Source organism: Nicotiana sylvestris, chromosome 5 (genome assembly GCF_000393655.2).
Source record: "Nicotiana sylvestris chromosome 5, ASM39365v2, whole genome shotgun sequence".
NCBI lineage: Eukaryota > Viridiplantae > Streptophyta > Magnoliopsida > Solanales > Solanaceae > Nicotiana > Nicotiana sylvestris.
The window spans coordinates 91,211,880-91,226,220 of record NC_091061.1 but is presented as its reverse complement, the minus strand read 5'-3'; the positions used below and the strand labels follow the sequence as shown (position 1 = coordinate 91,226,220).

At 34.8% G+C, this 14,341-nt stretch overlaps 2 protein-coding genes across 3 annotated transcripts; both read right to left on the bottom strand.

Moving 5' to 3' along the window:
- Positions 1-629: 629 nt before the first annotated feature.
- Positions 630-3,462, bottom strand: LOC104244019 (acid phosphatase 1-like). The gene is made up of 3 exons (XM_009799318.2): positions 2,872-3,462; positions 2,073-2,282; positions 630-992 (listed from the first exon to the last, which is right to left on the bottom strand). Exons 1-3 carry the CDS (start codon positions 3,273-3,275, stop codon positions 815-817), a joined length of 792 nt encoding a protein of 263 aa, XP_009797620.1. The 5' UTR covers positions 3,276-3,462; the 3' UTR covers positions 630-814.
- Positions 3,463-5,086: 1,624 nt separating this feature from the next.
- Positions 5,087-13,263, bottom strand: LOC104244021 (uncharacterized). 2 transcript variants are annotated; one of them, XM_009799320.2, is made up of 8 exons: positions 13,062-13,263; positions 12,793-12,968; positions 11,539-11,752; positions 10,732-10,898; positions 8,222-8,346; positions 6,941-7,001; positions 6,456-6,504; positions 5,087-5,609 (listed from the first exon to the last, which is right to left on the bottom strand). In XM_009799320.2, the coding sequence occupies exons 2-8, from the start codon at positions 12,943-12,945 to the stop codon at positions 5,539-5,541; spliced, it is 840 nt and encodes a 279-aa protein (XP_009797622.1). In that variant the 5' UTR covers positions 12,946-12,968; positions 13,062-13,263; the 3' UTR covers positions 5,087-5,538. The 2 variants fall into 2 exon arrangements, with proteins under 2 accessions (XP_009797622.1, XP_009797621.1); XM_009799319.2 differs by having other exon boundaries at positions 13,040-13,261.
- Between the last annotated feature and the right edge of the window lie 1,078 nt (positions 13,264-14,341).

Sequence of the window (14,341 nt, the reverse complement as noted above, 5' to 3'; positions counted from 1 at the left end):
TGTATATTTCTTTACTCAAAGCTTTACCTTAATAATATTTTTACTATTTTATAAAATTGTGTACTTCATGACTTGACATACAAGTGTAATGCACGTGTCGAGAAACTAGAAAGAAGAAAAGCACAATACAATATATAGAATCTTTAACTAAATTCCAATATATAGATCTCAAATAGTTCCAAACCTATAAGAGAAAAAAATTCCAGTTTGACAAGGACAATAAGTTTTTCTTCCCAAATCTATTAGAACAATGGGTGAACCAAAACCTATGGGAATTATGAATTTCCTAAAATACAAGAAAATAATTCAAGCCACAAATAACGATTTTCTTTTCTAACAGACTTTACTATTTCTCATAATCAATCTTTAGTGTGGCTGAATCACAAACTTACTGTGACTCGAAAATCGGTGGTTAACCTTTCGCTTTATATGAAGGTAAACAGAAAGAATGAGAAATAGTCAAGAGTTGTGATTTTTCATTCACAAATTGTTGAGATTCTTCTTCCTTGATACTGTTGTGGAACTAAACTAAAACAATAAAACTTTTTTGGAATCAATGTGTGTGTGCGTGTGCGTATGTGTAGGACAGAGAGAGAGAGAGAGAGAGATTGCAGAGATGGAAATGGTGGTTATGCACAATTGTTGCTGCTATGATATACATTAATTGAATCATCAATATTCCAGATCAAAGGATTACAACAATTACATTTCCGTAATTTATAAGATAGCCATTAGCCAGTGAAAAAAATCATTGGCATGTTGCAATAACATGGACTACCAACCTACTGAAAGAAGATTAGTTACAAATTTTACTTTAGGGAATGTAATACATGGGGTTTGGAAGCTTAAATGAGCGGTTAGACGCTGAGGAACCCAGCAGATCACTCCATTGGTCTCCAGAATTGCCCAATATTCGGAACCCCTCTTCTACCATCTCATTTCTCCTCTCAGATTTAAAGGTTGTTGCTGTTTTACCATGGTCGTCCGAGCCCCTGCATACAATCATTAACCAAAATTTTATTTATTTAGAAAAGTATGATACACTAGCATCGTCACTGATCTGTGTCGTGACTAAGAGAAGAAAAAAAAATTATGTCACATGTTCAAATACCAAGTGCAACCATTGGAGATTGTACACAACTTCTACCTCCCACAATCCCTAACCCCCATTTTCAAACCAAGAATCGACATTAATGTTTTAAACTACAAATTCAACCTCCATCTTATACAAAACTAAGGATTCGGACATAATAAAAGTTGAACATGTGTTATTCTTCAGCATCTAGAAAACGAGAAAGATGACATACATGCTAATGCTAATCAACAAGAAAGATGATATACATGTTAATGCTAATGTGAGATAAGTAAGTGTGTCCAATGGATATTTAAGAAGATTTACGAGGGTTTGCAGTATGGTTAAGTTTAATTCAACTTGAAAACATATGGATTAATCTACTAGCAACTGTGGTTCACCTATGTGAAATCACGTCGAGATTGGGGATATGCTTAAGTTATCAAGTCATAGAAATTACATAATGAAGTACGATTATGAAGCAAATATATGTAATTAAGCAAAGAGATTGTCAGACACGTGTTCTAGAGTTAGGTTCCTCAACGCACATTTTAAATGCATTGACCTTTAGAAAGTAATGTTTCATTGATGAAGGATCCTGGAATTGGGGGCAAGCCAAATATTTTAATACAGTTCCAGCTTTTAACTGATCAATAAAGTTCAAAGAGTTTACACACAATAATAAGCTTCAGCAACCAACCAAACATGCGAAAGACGAAACAAAGCTTACTGCTTTCAGTTAAATGGACTTATATAGTCCTCTTGAGAATATTAAGAGTAAATGCCTTCACAAATGTTAAGTCTTAGTAACGAAAAAGGAAAGCAAATACGGGATTAGTAATGACATGGTTAGCAAAACCTCTTATGGCATGTAACAGAATCATCTTCACAGGACACGGAGCATACACTTGGACGAATTTTATTCTGAATGTTTTCCATTTTTTATCATCAGGAATGAAATCAACGAACTTTATTCATAAAATCGTAGCCATTTACTCACCTCAGAATGAGCTTGTGCCAATCTCGAAATCCAGCATTCATCAAATTCTCTACAGTAATACCTCTGTGTCTTTCGCCACGTCCAGTCAGCAAGAAAACTTTGAACCCTAGACTCAGAACATCTTGATAAAGCTTCAAACTGGAACCTATGGCTGGCGCCATTCCCTTCTCAACCCATTTTTCGAATTCCACACTATCAAAAACCTCCAATCTACAAACATTCCCCGAAAAACCATTAGAAAGGTCAAAGACAAATCATCACTAGCACACAATTACACATATTACAATGCTAAACATGAAACTCATGAACATACTGAATATCTAAACTGTTACAGAAGCAGAAACATAACTCCAAGTAAAACCAGGCACATTACACTTCTAATTGATAACTAATAAAACTGATACTTCCTTTCCTTAAATTTAACTTAATACATCATAAATAAAAAGAAAAAAACTGCAGTAGTGGTTAAAAAATAAGACAAATAGAAAAATATCCTATCAAAGTTTAAAATTTGAACTCTTGAAAATTATGAAAGTTATAGAATAACACGTTTTAAGCAGGGGCGGATGCATAGGGCTAGTTATGGGTAGCTTAGGCTCGGACCCTATATATATGTGAAAAATATCACTAAACAAGTACAAATAATTAATTTCATATCCAGTAATTAAATGATCAGTGGTGATACAATCCCAAAGTCGAACCCATACTAAAGTTCAAATTCTTGATCGGCTTCTAATTCTAATATGTCCACATTAAATTTACTCAATATATAACTCAATGTCACAAATAAAAATCGTACCCGTGACCATGGTCGGAATAATAGGGAAGATTAGAAAGCAAAGTCTCATCCACATCAAAAACCCACACATCTTTTCCATCAGCTCCCAAATCACGACTTTTAGCATAAGCTCCAGCCTCATCTGAAACCCTATCAATGTCCATCTTATACGCCCCGCCTTCAATGTATTGCCTCACGTAATTACCACATTCCTCTGGGATCGTCTTCCATGGACCTAAATTGTTAGTTTCAACAGCAAATCTCCAACTAGTACACTGTAATTGAACTTCATCCTTCAACTGATGGTGATGGGGTTCAGGGTACTCGATAATCAACGGCCTAGGAAACATATGGGAATTGAGATTTTCATGTCCAGTGACCAAAGTAAACAGCACCAAGAAAGTGACAACTCTCAAAATTCTCATTCTCAAAAATCTGTGAATAATGGAATATGAAGAGATGCTTGCTGGGTTTTGGGGAACTGCGATAAAAAGACCAATGCTTGCTAATTAAGGAATGGAGTCAACGGAGGGGGATATAAATATATATATAGGCGTAACAGGAATTCTGGTTAGGTGGGGATGACCAGCACCAGGCCAATAAGATTGCTTCATTATTCTACGGTCGTTTTATATTCCTTTGCTTTTTATATTTTTGTCCCAAGTATCGTGCGTGTCCTTGCGTTGTTTTTTTTAATTACATAAGTCTCATGCTCCTTCAACTTTACTTTCCTTCTTCTCCCTTGTTATATTAATACTAATTCTAAGTTTAGTAGCTACATTAAAATATAGAATATTTGCTTTCCTTTTAGTTTAGAATGTATAAAGAAAATTCTCATTAGTTTATTTCCTTTAAATAATCTATAAATAGTACTGTACTTCTTTTTATTTTTTAAATCATCAAATTTGTTACAATTCATTCTCTTTGATTTTCTCTCTAATTTCTTAACACAAAACAAACTGGATTGAATTGAATGAAAAACGTATTGTCCATCCAGAATTGATTCTATCCCGCATGTTTTGGAGGGTTAAAAGTCTCGAAAGAGTTTGGTAAAACTTCTTGTGTAACATGTATCCCGTAAAATTAGTCGAAATGCGCAAGCTGGCCCGGATATCCAAATGATGCTGCAATTTTGTCTGTACTTTTGGCGAGTTATTTGATTTGTTTCACCTCTAGTCCTCATTACTGGCTTTATTCAGGAAAATTTTAAAAAATAAAAAATAAAAACTACACAAATAATCTAGAGAAAAGCAAACATTCTAAGAGTGACTTTCTTTGAGAGATCCTATGGATTAGTGGACTTCATTAACGAGACAAAGCTCCTATGATAGAAAAAGGTCTTTCAAAGAAAATCCATAGGACATAGTGTTCGTACAGATAGGATGACAGTGGGGCGGGGCGGGTTCTGTTTTAACCCATAAAGTTTTAACTCGCCCCGTCCCGTCCCGCTTCGCATAGCATGTTCACCCGTATTCTCCCGCCCCATATCTACACCCGCATCCACCCGCCCAACCCCATTCCACTAAAGTTTTTTTTTTAAAAAAAAAAACTTTAAATTTTCTGCTCACTATTTAAGTTAGTTAATTATATTTACTTCCATTAAACTAATTCATTTTCCTTTTTCTTTGGGATATATCAAATGGATGTGTCTTTTGGGATTTCAAATCTGGCTTCATTTTAAGACTAGAGGCACTTTAAGAATGTGCTTTTGAGCTATTAGGACTTTAACCAAAAAAGGAAAAAAAACAGAATAATTAATGTTGATGAATTACAAAGACAAAACAAATTAAAAGAACTTTTTTAGAAGAAAATTGTTGGCTTTTCCTTGTTCCATTGTCAAAGCATACTTGCCTTTTTATCGTCTGCTTTCTGTTTCTTTTGGGGGGTGGGGGGGTGTTTGAGGCGAGGGGGCTGAATTTTAAAATAACCAGCAATAGAATTTTTCACCAATACAATAATAGAATTTGTGTAGGATAGATTCATATCTTTCTTACTTTGTGTCAATATTTGAACTCGCACCCGCAACTTTTTCTTTTTTTAAAAAAATCAACCCGCCCGCACCCGCACAGACACAAACCCGCCCCGCCCCACATAGGCTTAAACCCGTACCGCACCGCCCCATTGCCATTCCTGTACAGAGTATGGTGTGGACTGTTGGAGGAATTAAAGAACTGAGAACATTGAACACACCGAAAGTGCCCCTCTGATAAGGAATGTAACAAAAAGTGAACTAGAAGAACTAAAAGAGCCGTGTAAACATAAATCCTAATCAACAATCAAGGTTGTATGCGAAATCAATGCAAGAGGGCACTCACCCCTCTAATATTTCCCCAAAACAAAAACTAAAAAACACATTGGCGACATTTACAGTAATAATCCAAATCTTGAACTCTCAAATCTTACACTTATAATTTAACAAAAAAAGCACCCATGTAATTTCGTCAAAACAATTAGCATCAACAGGTAGGATATTTTTGTCCAAGTTTCATACTGGGGAACAAAAACAGCCAGCAACTTCTGATTTCTACCAACTTTACTAAAGCTAGAGAAAAGTGGACTGCACATCTATTTGCTTAATAAGCACTCGGCAATTTCTTCTTCTGATTTCAGTGACAGAAGGCTTGGTCCCTACCATGAATTTTGGCACTGTTGATGAGCATGTTTGGTTTTGATCTCTCTCTCTTCGTATTACACAGTACCAGCTTTTGAGCTTCCCAACGGGGTGAACATGAAGTTTCCCGAAAATATAGCTTCTTTATCTGTCCAATCAAAAGCACCATCACTATAAAGAAAGTTCCAGAAATATTTTATCTTTATACAGGCTACCAGTGAGGAATCAGTAATGAAAAAGAATTTATTGAAAATTCCCTCATAAGTCTTTGTGGTATAATTTTGCTTATATGTTACGAATGAGAATGGGGCTGCTTCAAGTGAGAAAAGATAGGATCATCCATACATAGACAATATGGGGATGAAAAGACAGAGATATAGCACAGACAACCCGTGCCTTCAAACCCTAGCCCCATTTTGTTTAAGAAATCAAAAGAAATGGATGGATTCAATTCAATCAATCCTCAGGTACGAAGCCCATAATGTCTGATGCAATAAAACTGAGTTAAAAGAATTCTCTGAAATAATTAACTGGCCATTGGTAAAGAGAACTTCAAAGACTTCCATGTCTAGCCACAAATCAACAGCCAGAATCACAATCAAGCATCCTAACCACTCTGCTGAGCTTTATTTTCATACAATACTTGTGCAAACATTTCAAATGCAGGAAAGATATCTCATGCCGACTGATATATTTAAGAGTTACAAAATTATTTTTATTATACTCAGGATTATATTTAAAGACAACAAGATTTCCTGTAAAAAATCTCATCATTCTATTTTCCCAGTCTTTTCTTTTCCTGATGGAGGGGTGGTTTGCAGATGTGAAACATGACATCACATGGACAGAGACTGCAGTGTCTCGCACTGTTTAAGATTTTCCTCTGTCTCTTTAAGAGGGGAGACTAAGAGCGTGAAAGCCCTCAGTTAACAAGTGCTAACATAATTTTCACATAAATTGATACACACATATTTGTTTGAGGCAGAATTAGTACCTGTCAATGACATACAGTTGAATTCCCTGCGAACATACCTCGACAAAGCCTGCAATCACACGATTAAAGAATATAATAAGCTTGGTATACGTACAGAGCCCAACCAAAAACAAACTACATGCAACAACCTGAAAAGAAAAATAAGCATGGCATGCAGAATCCTCGGATGCATTAAACCTTTGGTACAGAGCCCAATAAAGTGAAAATTTAATTTGAGGGAAATTACTAAAAGAGATGTACTTTCAAGAAATGATGAATGTTAGTCTCAAAACTGCACTGTTTCTTGCAGTCAATAGAAGCTAATAGCAACTCAAGGAGAAATGAGAACAAATTTTATCTTTCACGAAAGACGCAAAAGCATTTCCATTTTGACATGCAATCCCGAACTCCTTTAATCGACCACCAACTGCCTACAGTACAAGTCTACAGTTCTGAGCAAAGACTGCATCAAGAAGAGCACCTCAAGAATGGAAAGATATACTTGCCTGGAGAGGAAGCAAGGCGGCATGATCTGGTGTAGATGTACCATCATCAGAGAAGACATTCCTACAACATAAAATATCAGAAGGTCAATCAAATAGAATGCACATAGAATTGCCAAATGGCCATCTCTTCAATCTTAATTACAATAGGGCATAATAAAGACCAAAGAGAACTCCACCATTTTCAGATTACCAAATATAACACTATATCTTTGTGTATACCATTCTCCTATACCACATCAAATTGTAGTTCACTATAACACCACAGTAACATCATGCTTCAAAATATGCAGCTGCAAAACAACGAACAGCTAGTTCCAAGTTCCATCCACAGTTTGGAACTAACCTTGGACAAGGTCAGTGTTAAGAGAACTCTCCAAATTTCAGATGGACTTTGTATGGAGGGGCAATTCAAAGATAGAAGAGCAAAAACGAAAGGAAAAAAAGTGAGCTAGAATGGTCAATGAATATGCAGGAAAATAAGATAATGAGGGAAAGGCTTCAACTTCTGTAATTCCACCGGATCTTTGGTTTAGCTATCCCTCAATACAAGGGAGAAGCAAATAGTCAACTCCTAGCGATCCTAGCTTGCTTGTAGCTAACAATGATTAGTTTTTGGATTTGCTTCTCTATCCAGACAAGATCATCTGATAAGGAGCGGTGCATTTCATCATAACTTGTTGCAAGCTTAAAAGATCTTTAAAGAAGGTTGTTTATTATTCTTCATAACAGATTCATTAATATACATATATATATTTCAAATTTTCTCACTAGTATCTCATGAAGACACGATTAGGGCATAATTATCCAATGTGTTAATTTCTAGCTTGATAAATGTGGAAACCAACTATTGCAATCTTCAAATAGTGTTTAGAATCTCTCAAGAGAATGCAATGACTGATAAAATATTGCAGTCAAATTAAGGTTGATACTATTTTCCTCTTTCTTATATGTGGTTAAGGTCTGGAAACTTCATTACATATACCCTAACAAATGTTTTCATCTTACACATCCTTTTGTTTATCCTAATTGAGCAGAGTCCCCTAAGTTTGAAATGGCAACAAATGGAAGCAATTTTGCATTGATAACTGAAATAGCTACAAAGAGTTATGCTGAATTAATGTAAGAAAGATGAAATAGCCCATAAGTTCTATATAATGATAAATGACCAAGCAAAAATGATTGGATCACAAACTTCGCTTGTTGAAATACTTAACAAACTAAAAATGAAACTGCAACGTTCCGATACATCATGGAGCCTGAACAGATAATGCTATGCCTTACCTCCAAATTACATTTTCCAACTCATCCTGCTTAGCTTCAGGAAGCATAGCAGCATCATAGGCAACAATGTTGCCATAAAATATCTTCTCTAAATCCTTCATCCATTTAGTCAACAATAAGTTAACCTGCAATTTCAATAGAACAAAAGATACAAATAAGCTTAAGTTTATAAATCCTGTTATTTAACCATTCAGAATCTTGCATGCCCATTATAAATCACAATAAAAGAAAGAGGAATTATATCTGCCATCACAGAGCTGCTTATCCAGTTACATACTACCTTCCCCTTTTCCTTTTCAGTGAGTACAAATTGTGGAAAAACCACAATGACGATGGAAATACTTTTTTCTTTTAGGGGATGAAGTTAATTATTTTATTATGTGAAAAAGGGTAGCCCCCACATACAAGGTGTATACAAAAGTACATACTCATATACAAAAGTATGAATCTCCACAAAAGAATTTAGTTTGTCATACACAATATAAAGACGTCCAACAAATCTTCACAAATGAACTTTGAAATCCTTCAAACGCTCTTCTGTTCCACTCTTTCCATATTGTTAACATGAGAGAACAGAAAAACTTCCACGCTCTCCTTCTCAGCCACTTTATTCTGAATTTCCAACCTTTCGCCATACACCATAATGTATGTGCTATCAGGCAATAATGCATACATCCTCTCCAGCTTTCTCGCACACGAAGCACCAATTAATGTGGATTGTCCTTCTCCTACACAATTTATCAATCGTTAGGATGCCTCCCCATTCTACTGGACAAGTTCTTTTGGTAAGTTATACTACTGTTCAAGTAGAAAAGAACACTTTGGCGCTCTCAGAATCCATTTGATCAGATAGGAGAGTCTCTTTTCTCTCTTTTCAGCAGTTTACTATACAATAACTTGACTATGAACATAACATTCTTTCGCCTTCCAAATTCTAGAGTCTCAATCGGCAAGTGAAATTCATTGCTCATATAATATCCAAGTAAACTGTTAAGCTCTTCATCACCCAATCTTGCAGATTTCTCCAAAAATTTAGATCTTATAGTATTACTACTGTGTATTCCTTACCGATGTCTGCGACTAAGACAGATCATGGCGTATAGAATCCCAATCTTGGAAATACACTGGAAGAAAATCACAAACATCACATTGAACAGTATTCAGTAATTGAGAAAGTTGAAAGGAGAAGGGTGGAAAAGGATTACCCGAAAAGAGACATTAGCAAGAGTACTTAGTTTACTATCTAAACTTATTATATGTCCTTAACAGGCAGGATAACTGAGCTGGAAAAGTTGGAAAAACCACAGTGAAATTTTCTGTGAACGACAGTGGGGAGGAAAGAAACAACCATTTAATCAGACGGGATATAGTAACCTCTCCTCTGAAAACAAGGGGGTAAAGACAGAGATTTGAGGGACTCAACATAGCCTTCCTAGGAAATGCATTTGAAGGTTTAGATGGAGGATCAGGTTTTGTAAAGAAGGGTTATTATGTAGTTATACTATTATAGACAAATATCCTGTCCAAGCGGGGGGGGGGGGGGAGGAGGAGGAGGAGGACCATTAAGATTACTTTAACATACGGAGTTTCTAAATTGGGGAGTATAATAAATGGGTGAGAAGATATTTAAAGGAAAATTAATTTAAAGCTACTATCTTCTGGAAACAGATTTAATGTGGTAATGCCCCCTTATGTGAAGCTTTTCCAAAGAAGAAAAGCATTAACAGGGGCAGGCATTATACTGAAGAAATTAAAAAGGATGAGTTGTAGGACAATGGAAAAAAGTGCCAGAGCATGGAAAATGTAATCTATACGTTTAAACATAGAATCAGATTTCGTCATTAATATCAAACTGAAAACACGACAAGTATACAAACATGGGGGAGGGAACCTCAGATAAATCTTATTCATTTGAAATCCAAAAATGTGAAAAAGATCCTATAGAAATAGTGATAGCAAAATCTCTGAATGAAAAAGAAAAAAAAAAAGGAAAAGAAAAAGTAGTGATGAAAAAAAGCTTTTGTAGGAGATCAAAGCTCTTTCACCAAGGAAAGTGACATGTTAGATTTACCACCATCCCAAATCACATATGCAAGAAACAATATAAAAGAGGCCCGCGCATGGTAAGATCATAGATGTCCTCTAGCTTAGGCACCAGAGACTTGTTCTAAGACGGCCCCTAACTACAGTCCTGTTCCTCATTCTTTTTCTTCTTTCATTTTCTTTTTTCTGGAGGATATACCATCATTATCATGCATTGATATACTTATTAATTTTTTCACCCCAAATTTTCAAAAGAAAAGAGTAAATTACTATATGGCTGCTCTGACTTTATTGATGGTATAACGACAAAGGGAGACTCTGCAACTCAAAGTATATCCAACAAGATTAACAGTTCCAATATGAATCATGTTGTGACCAGAAACAACTTAAGGAAAAACAGAAGGCATGCTGAGAAGAACTGTTTGCTTATAGAATTGATTTTTCTGTATCAGGATTCTGTAACTTACCCCAGCTTTAGAAACTCTCAGCTCCACATCATGATTATAAATCTCATATAAATACTGCCCCAACTCAACGCCTTCCTTACCCTCCTGTTTCAAGCGTCGTAAGCAAAGCCACATATGTATAACAAGTAACGAGAATGTGGTCTTAAATGTTTTCTCCAAGTTAAATACTGCACAGCAACATATATACACAGATCAGACAACTAAAATAAACATTAATTAGCATAGCAACTCCACGAAGAAAGGTAATTATAATCTCTAAAGATGGCAGGGAAAAGAAAAACAGAAAAATAAGGATGTTGGTGAAAAATAAGGTAATTATAATAGTGTGTTTTCTTGTTTAAATTTCTTAAATAGCTGCATTTTCACAAGAAAGAGTCATCAACTTAGACATAATTGATCACACAGCTGAATATTTTCCTCAAAGCATCATATGGCAAATGAACATTCAAAAAGTTGAGCTCTAGTATTAACATGAGCAAGAATGCTGTTAAAGATTAGCAATAATGAGCTGGGTTAGATTCTTAAGAGATATAAGCTGCCAGTGCTTAAATGGTTAAAAGGATAAGCCAGATTCAGTCAACAATTTGACAATTGCTAAATTGCATCTTCAATTCAGATACTCAATAATCAAATATCCTATAAGGATCATAGTGAATTTAAAAAAGAATAGACACAGACATAGACCATTGTTATTTTCTCTTGCTTTTCTTAAAAATAAATAATATAAGTTACAGATAATGATACATACACGAACAGGAAAAAGCAAAAGCTATGATGTTCGAGGAGCAGATGAGCGAACAGACTAACCGTCATAAATAGCAGGTCTATCAACTTGGTGAATAACACGGCAATAAATAACATTTGCCCCTCGAATGGACTTGCTTTGCTTACTATAAAACCGCAACAGCTTAAGTGTAAAGCGCTTGATGCCCTCGTATTGTGGATCTTCAACTCTTAATGGTGAATCAGGTGCTAATGCCAGTGAATGAGGCTTAGTCCAGAACATCTTGTTCAAATTTACCTATTCAAGTGACAGAAATTCAATTAGCAGCAGCCGCAGCACTTTGTAAGTTGGAGAAATTAAATCTAACAAATCATTTGCTTGGTATAACCACCAATAACTTGATTAACAGCTTGTTTGGATGGTTGTTACCTATTGTATTGTATTGTATCATATTGTTACCTTAAATACAATATTTGTTTTGATTGTTACTTAAATTTTATATACGTGTTGTTAATTTTATATACTTTGTAAGTTGGAGAAATTAAATCTAACAAATCATTTGCTTGGTATAACCACCAATAACTTGATTAACAGCTTGTTTGGATGGTTGTTACCTATTGTATTGTATCATATTGTTACCTTAAATACAATATTTGTTTTGATTGTTACTTAAATTTTATATACGTGTTGTTAAATCTGTCATTACGTAACAACAAAAAGTGCCACTCTATGTAACTGCCGATTTGGTGTGGTCGCGTCGTTATCTTTTTTTCCTCTTATCTTACCCTTGCTTATTATTAAATAATTCTATTTCATCTTTTACCCTACCTTTTTATATAATAATTCTACCTCGTATCTTACATTTCCTTTGTAATATTGTCGGTATATTCTCCATATTGTTCGTGCATGACGTCATGAAACGACACAAACAATACAATCTATTCAAATATTGTATACATCAAAACAATACAATAAAATATAATACAATACAATATGATACATTAAGAAGCGATACATAAGATAAAGCTATTGTCTTTCAGTTTGCAGCAAGGTCAACTACAGAAATTTAATAAAAGAAAGCGCACAAACGTCACAATTTTCGAACAACCAAAGATTAAGACTCACGCAACAGAGTCATGCCGGACTATAATATACACACAAATGTTAGGCATGTTTAAACCCACAAGTTTCAAAAGTCTCCATTTCCTTTCCTTAAACACTCTGTGTCCGACACAAATAGGTTCACAATATATAATAGGGAAATTTAGCTTGAAGCTTAAAAGGTCATCAAGTACTCAAAACCCCAAGATTTAGAACAAAAGTCAAAAGTTAAAAACCTCGGTATTGACATTGAAGATTTTCTCAGTAGGATCAGCTGCAACCGCCGCAACTTTGGAATAATCTCGACAGGAGAAAGAACACAAATGTCTTCCCAATTCTGAGTTAACCCTAGCAAACTGGGAAATAGCCTTGCTCCATCTCGGCAACATCCTTTTCGCTATCAAATCAAACACTACCAGAAACAATGTTTGATGTCATAATTCCCTATAAAAACGTGCTTAAAATATATACATTAATTCAAACCTTGGAAGAGATTTTTACGAACGACCAGAAATTATGCTCTTGAGCTGTTGGAGCTGTGCTGCGATCCTTGATTTTCAGAGGTTTAGGAATATCATATTAAATTAAACCCTCCTAAATAAGAATGAAATTTGTTACTCCCCACCAAAAGAAAAAAAGTAGTTCAATCGTACGGTCACGAGGAGCTTTTGAAAGGAGCGAGATCTATTTCTGTAGCTATGATGATTCCACGTCGTTAATGGCTTGAAATGACTATGATCAGTCGTTTTTAATGGTGTCAAATTGCTTACAAATTTCATTAATTTTCCAGTTGACATGTTTAATTTGTCCGGTTTTCATCTCCAAGATCCATTATTTTTGCCTTTGGTCTTTGCATTCTTTGGAAAAAATTCTCCAATTTTCTTTTAAAGGAAAATGAAGTATTAAATTTAGCTCAGTTAATGCATTTTCTTGAGTGTTTATTAACAATAATGGTAATTCATTAATTTGTACACCAAAAACACAAGAAACAAATATCATCCTTCTGAATGTAGACACCAAAAACACCTAAACAAATACGCATGGTATGAATTTAAAAGTCCAGACTTCCTAAATGTATTTTGTTGCTAAGAAATGTAACTCAAAATAATTATATAAAATAAAAAAAATAAGTAATAAAATAAGAGAAGAACATTGAACTTTCTTATTTTATCAAGTATTCAAGTGTATCTCATTTCACATTTCATGCCTCTATTTGTACTATTACATAAAAGGTTACAAAAGGATTGTTTTAAACATGACATTAACAATTGAGATCACGGGAAAAGATCATGAGAAGGGGTTTTGGAGGTGTAGGAGTTACAATCATAATAATGAGGAGTAGTGGGAGGTTATCTGTAATCATGGATAAAAGTAGTGGCAATAGTGGACATCTACATTTACTAATAATTTATAGCACTCCCTCTTAAATGTCCAAATATAGATAATATGCCTCGTTAAAATCTTACTAAGTTAAAACCCTGTGAAAAAAAAAATTAGTGAAGAAAAAAGAGTACACATATCTGTAATACGCTTTGTTTGTTGCCTCATCTTACTAGGAAAATCCAATAGGACAAAACATAGGCTAAGAGAAAAAGAGTACACTGCGTATCTTACTCCCCCTCATGAAAACATCGTTTTATTTCTCGATGACGACGCATTCCAATCTTCTGTCTCAACTTCTCAAATGTTGAGGTGGGTAATGTCTTAATGAACAGATCAACCAAATTATCACATGAATGAATTTGTTGAACATTAATTTCAGTGTTCTGTTGAAGATCATTATGT